General features: G+C 36.2%; 1 protein-coding gene across 1 annotated transcript; it reads right to left on the bottom strand.

The window, feature by feature from the left end:
• Positions 1-574: 574 nt before the first annotated feature.
• On the bottom strand, positions 575-1381 carry LOC133831380 (uncharacterized). Its single transcript, XM_062261652.1, has one exon. The coding sequence runs from the start codon at positions 1379-1381 to the stop codon at positions 575-577; it is 807 nt and encodes a 268-aa protein (XP_062117636.1).
• Between the last annotated feature and the right edge of the window lie 4980 nt (positions 1382-6361).

Below are 6361 nucleotides of genomic sequence, written 5' to 3'. Positions count from 1 at the left end.
GCAACCTATTCAGCAACTACCTATCACTATAAGCAACATATACAGCAACCGTTACAAGCAACCTATTCAGCAAGTACCAATCATTATAAGCAACATATACACCAACTTAAACAACTCTTAAGCAATTTGATCCAGAACCTACCAGTCATTATAAGCAACATATACAACAACCTTTACAACTATTTAATCAACTCTTAAGCAACCTATTCAACAACTTGCAACTTATAATTCTCAAAAACAACATATAAAACAATATTTTTAAGCAACTATTGTACTCTTAAGCAAATTTATAAAGCCCATAAACAACACATTAAGAATAATATTATCAATCTACCAACCAAATCAACCACAATAAAATATTTAAATAACAAATTGAATTATGGTGTTAAACCTGTTGCATGTGCATGTTCTTGAATTGAGAACAACTATTGATTTCTTGCCATTATCACGAACTTCATACAAAATATGATTTGTTGGGTGCACCTGTTTTTTTATTAAGAGTAATATTGTTAATTTTGTATGTGTAGTTTAAATAAAATAAAAAAATGTGCATTTTTAATTGCGAATAATATCGTTAACTTAATGAGTAGATGTAGTTTTCATTCAGGATCATATCATGATTGTCAGTGAACTTTGTGGAGGTTGAATTTGCTATGTTCCTATTAGTCCAACTCCACTGTTGCACCAAAGCTCGTAAACACCCTAGCATCGTACAAATTGGTAGCTCTCTTACTACTACAATTGCATAATTCAAAGATTCTACAATGTTTGATGTCATGTTTGAGTATCTATTGTTTGGAGAGTGAATCCTTGCCCATTTGTGATACCCAATTTGTTGTAGGCAAGGTCGTATTCTTTTGCCAATCTTATCAAGTTCTCTCATCTTGTACTCAAAATTTTTCATAGTGCATGCATTCGCAACTGCAAAAAATGTATCCTTGAACTTTTTTGAGTTCTTCTTGAACTTGTTTTTGATGTTTATGAGCAGATGGAAGGTGCAAGGCCCATGTGGTACTTCTAGGTACACCATGATGGTTGCTTTTATAATGCTTTCATGTCGGTCACATACGATGCTCATATCTTCTCTTACAGCATAAGCTTTCCTAAACTTGTCAAAGAACAACTCCCAAGAATCATCATTCTCTGAATCAACTACACAAAATGCTAGGGGGAAGATTTTACCTTCAACATCTTGAGTTGCTGCAACCAATAATGTCCCTCCATATGCTAATTTTAAGAAAGTCCCATAAACTATTACAACACGTATGCAATAGGGCCAGCCTTTCATTGAAGCATTCAATGCTACAAAATCATATAAAAACATGTCATCTTCATCTGATTTTAGTACAATATAGGATCCTGGATTTGTGCGATGCAACATATACAGATAACTATGCAATTCTACATAAGATTCAGTTGCTTTTCCTCTCACTTTTTAAATAGCTTTTTCTCCAGATCTCCAAGCTTTGCTGTATTTGAATTGCACTTCATGATCATGTTTCAAGTCCCTAACTATATCAGCAGTTATGTACTTTGTTTTGATGTTTGTGAACTTGTGCTTTATCATATCTGCAATGATTCGACGTTGCTTGACGTTGTCTTTTAATCTTATCTCCAAAGCACAAGTTTGAATGTGGCTGAACTTTCTAATCATGAATTGATTTGTGTTACCATTATTTGATGCTCGTAACATCCACTTGTAATTTTTATCAAGGAAAGCAACTAGATACTCCTTTTTCCATGACTTTTGTACACAATACTGGAAATGGTCATTGATCGCATAATGGCCCAAAATGGTCTTCAATGTTTCTTTGTCCTTATATATTTGAGACAAAGCGATCTCTTGGTGACGGTTGTTGGTGATGACTAAATCGTCATCAATGTCAATCACTTCTTCTTCATTATTTATGTTTCTTTCATCTATCATTTCTATAATCTGATTGGAGACTAGTTCTACATAATCAATAAAGTTTGCAACCTCTTCAGCAACACACTCAACAATTGGTTCATCATCTAAATTTGATGTTGCTTCTTATGTTTGTGCAACTTCATTATATAGTTGATTATGTGTTGATATACTCCTAGTTGAGAAAAAAGATTTCTCCATTGAATTAATTTCAATTGTGAGACACAAAGGGTATTTTGTGATATTCGTTTTCTTTTTCTCACTACTACAAAAAAGGTCATTTGTGACAGTTCCTAACTGCCACAATTGATTTTTTGCGTCAATTTTGAAACTAACGCAAAATCCCATGATGCAAAGTAGCCTGCCATTTACATTAGTGCCCAACTGTCACAAATGTGGCAGTTGGGCACTGGCGCAAATGCTACATTTAGAAAATAAAAAAAATGCTATGAACCCCGACTCCGTGTACCCAGCCCCTAGCCACCCTATGCCACTCCAAGCGACCCCAGTCCCCTGTACCCAGTCCCCCGCTACCCACCTCTTAACCCTCGCGACCTCAGCCACCGCGCACAACCCTCGCGACCCCAGCCACCTACATGACCCCTGCGAACCCAGTCAGAGAAAAAAACCAAGAGGGTTTTCGGGTTTTGATTGATCAAAAATAATAATCTTCAAAATAAAAAATCTATACAAAAAATTAAAAAAAAACTATGTATAAGGTTCATAAACATATTATATTCATCAATTTAATCTTAAAATAAAAAAAACAACTCACTAAAATAGGTCAAGAAAGTTGGAGGCGCCGATGGTTGTTGGGAGAAAACCTATGTTTTCGAATTCGGGAGAATGAGGGGCTCGGGGACGATGGCTGGGAATTATTACTGGCAGATTGTATGCGTTAGTGGGTAACTGACGCTAACAGCGTGTTTGCGTCAGTGGGGCACTGATGCAAACGGTTAAGCAAAACGCGCGTTTTTCTTATCGTTTGCGTTAGTGCCCCACTGACGCCAACACATCGTTAGCGTCAGTTGCTCGCTGACGCAAACAGTGTGTAAACGGCGTCAGTTGGCCACTGACGCGAATTTCTCCAATTAACAGCGTCAGTGTTATCACTAACGAAAATGTCCTTGCATTTGTGGCAGTCCTCAACTGCCACAAATGTTGATTCTCGGTCAATGGCGTCAGTCAACTGCGTTGATTGACACGTTTGACTGACACAAAAGCAGTATTTTGGTGAAGTGTCTTCAACTCTATGTAGAAGTTTAGTTGTGAATCATCAACTATTTTTAAAGGAGGGTATCCATCTTTAACTAGATATTGTATTGTCAAAAATTGTTATTCAAGTTGCAGCTTCAATTCATTGCATATCATACCAATTAGGTTGTTGTAGTTGTAGTCATTTTGAATTACTATTCCATAGACATCAATGTTGATATAGTTTTTGTTTTGATCCCATTGCCCATTGTGTTTGAGTGAAACTGCCATGCTATCCATTTCCTGCAACCAAGATAAACCTTGTAAACAACATATAAGAAACTTATCAAGTAACTCACAATCTTTAAGAAAACATTGATGATCAATCCTTAAGCGCCCATTAAGCAACCTCTTCCGCAACTTTTTTAACACATTAAACAACAAAGAAGAAACCTATTCAACAATCTTTATAACCCCTTAAGCAAATAAAGAAACTCTTAAGTAACCTCTTCAAATCATTATAAGTAACATAAGCAAACAATCAGAAACATGTACAATATTTAGAGCAACCTTTGAAACACCCAATTAAGCTACCAATTGTTCTAAGCAAAGTATAAAATCATATTTACCTCCTTTTAATCACTCTTCTTTAAATCCCAAGATATTGACAATTTCTTGTCCTCACACCTTCTTCCAATTCCTTGTTTCATGAAAATGTTTGCAGCAACCAAAACATTTATAGCAACTCATTCAGATTCAACCAGATCAATCAAAAAAATATACAAAAAATAGAAAAAAATCTTAAGCGGGCTTGTCAGCAACCTTTATTACCCCTTAAGGAACTAGTCAGCAACCTAATTAGCAACCCAGAAATTTAGATTTACCTCATTTCAAGAAATTGACAATCGCTTGTTATCCCACTCACTGCCAATTGCTGGTTTGCAGCAACCTAAGCATTTACAGCCCCATTCAGATTCATCCAAATCAATCAAAAAAATATACAAAAAATAGAGACACTCTTAAACAAGCCTGTCAGAAACCTTTATTATCCCTTAAGGAACAAGTCAGCAACCTAATCAACAACCCAGAAATTTAGATTTACCTCATTTCAAGAAATTGTTAATCGCTTGTTATCCCACTCACTGCCAATTTCTTGTTTGCAGCAACCTAAGAATTTACAGCAACCCATTCAGATCCAACCAAATCAATCAAAAAAATATACAAAAACATAGAGAAACTCTTAAACAAGCTTGTCAGCAACCTTTATTACCCCTTAAGGAACTAGTCATCAACCTAATCAACAACCCATAAATTCATATTTACCTCATTTCAAGAAATTGACAATCGCTTGTTATCCCAATCACTTCCATTAGCTTGTTTTATGAATAATATTGCAGAAACCTGCGCATTTAGAGCAACATATTCAAATTCAATCAAATGAAACAATTAATTTTGTTTTTTTTTAAGAAACCAAAATTTCATTGGTGAGTGGCAGACTTTTAATTCAATTTAGTGTGGTAGAATAGAAATTAGTTTATTAAAATCATATTATAATTGACTAAGCTTAGAACACACCTTAAACTTGCAGAGATTTCAACCTAGTTGTAGCAGAGATGGCTATGGCAAAGCCCTTTGTAAATGTGGATTCGATGGGACTAGATATATGCTTGATTTCGAAGGTTTACAGCTCCGGCAATGGCTGTCACCGGAGTTGGAAGAGAAGAAAAGTTGAAACTGTGTAGACAGGAGAGGTGGAGTTCGTGTAGAAGGGAGAGTGGGAGGGGTGGATATCATGTAGAAGAGAGAGTGGGAGCCCTAATATCACTCTGCAAATAGTAAAGTTGAATTAAAACATCAGAGTAATATGTTTATGAATTAAATTTTTAGTTAACGTATTTTTATAAAAAAAGTTTCTGTATTACCGTTATTGTGCCCTAACAAATAGCACAAGTCTAGTCACTTAGTTCAAGTACAACTGGCATATGAATACGTGGAAAAGAAGCCAAGTAGAACGTTTGGTTAACAATGATGTGAGCAGCTAGAGTTGGGACCTGACTACATGACGTACAGATGGTTGTCAGACCACCTCTTAGGATAACAATCCAGTTCAAGACCTAAAATGGCCAAATCCACATTTGGGCGCTCTGAGTTTAATACAAACTAAGGCTCATATAGTCTTTGAGCACTAGCTCAGGTGAGATATCCAGCTCATGGAAACCTGGTCAGAACGCATACTAAAGGATCCCAAGAGATTCAAAGGCTCCTTATACGCTCATTAATGCCCAGGCTGTTTTGCACATCTATCATTCATTATCTGAGATAGCAAGAGTATACTCTATTCTGTTATCAAATCATATCCCAGTGTAAATGGGAATAATTTGTATTAAATGTATACCTTATTTATTCATGCGGTTACCCAAACCTGTCAAGGAAATTCCCCTACAAATATCAGGGATAATGGACAGGAAATGGGACTGCCTTTTCGTATTACTAAAACTCTGCATAAATTGTGAGAGAAAAGCAATAATACTGTCTCGTGGACTAGGAGGATTTCAACCACTGAACCACGTAAAAGTTTTGTGTGTACGAAAGGGTTCTTATTATTTCATTAGGGTTTACAATTTAGCACTAATATCCCTATTAGATTTCTTAATCTACTACTGGCGAAGAACCGCGTCAACAGTTTGGTACATTCGTTGAGAGGAAATTAATGCTTCACAAGTTTCAATCGACACTCATCTTGGTACTCACTCGATCGATGCATGACAATGAGATGGTGCATCCTAGTGGGCAGAAGGCCCATCATACTGTTATATTATTTCATATAATATAATATTAGATTAAATAATGTGACAAAATGTGATTTGTCACACCTTGTAACATATTATTGAGAGTCACAAAATTGGACACATGTGTGTGCCCAAATGTGACATATTTTGGAGTTACAAAATCAGTTGCAAATTTGTAACTCCCAAATATTACCCAATAATGTGTATATTATATGTTACACATTTGAGATTGGATTTTATAAGGCCATTATGAAATATGGCTGTTGGAGATATGATTTTAACCCCAGTAATGTGTTTTGGGAGTGACAAAATCATTTGGGAGGGTTTGGAACTGTTTGGAAAAACAACACATTTTCAGGTGCTGAAAATGGGCTGTGGCCGCGGCCTAGGGGACAGAGAGCAGTGGCCGCAGCCACTGATGTCCCCGGCCGCGGCCACAAGTGCATTTCAAGCCAAATTTTCAGTTTTTTCC

Source organism: Humulus lupulus, chromosome 1 (assembly GCF_963169125.1).
Source record: "Humulus lupulus chromosome 1, drHumLupu1.1, whole genome shotgun sequence".
Taxonomy (NCBI): Eukaryota; Viridiplantae; Streptophyta; class Magnoliopsida; order Rosales; family Cannabaceae; genus Humulus; species Humulus lupulus.
The sequence above is the reverse complement of the archived record's forward strand: the minus strand, read 5'-3'. Positions and strand labels throughout refer to the sequence as shown.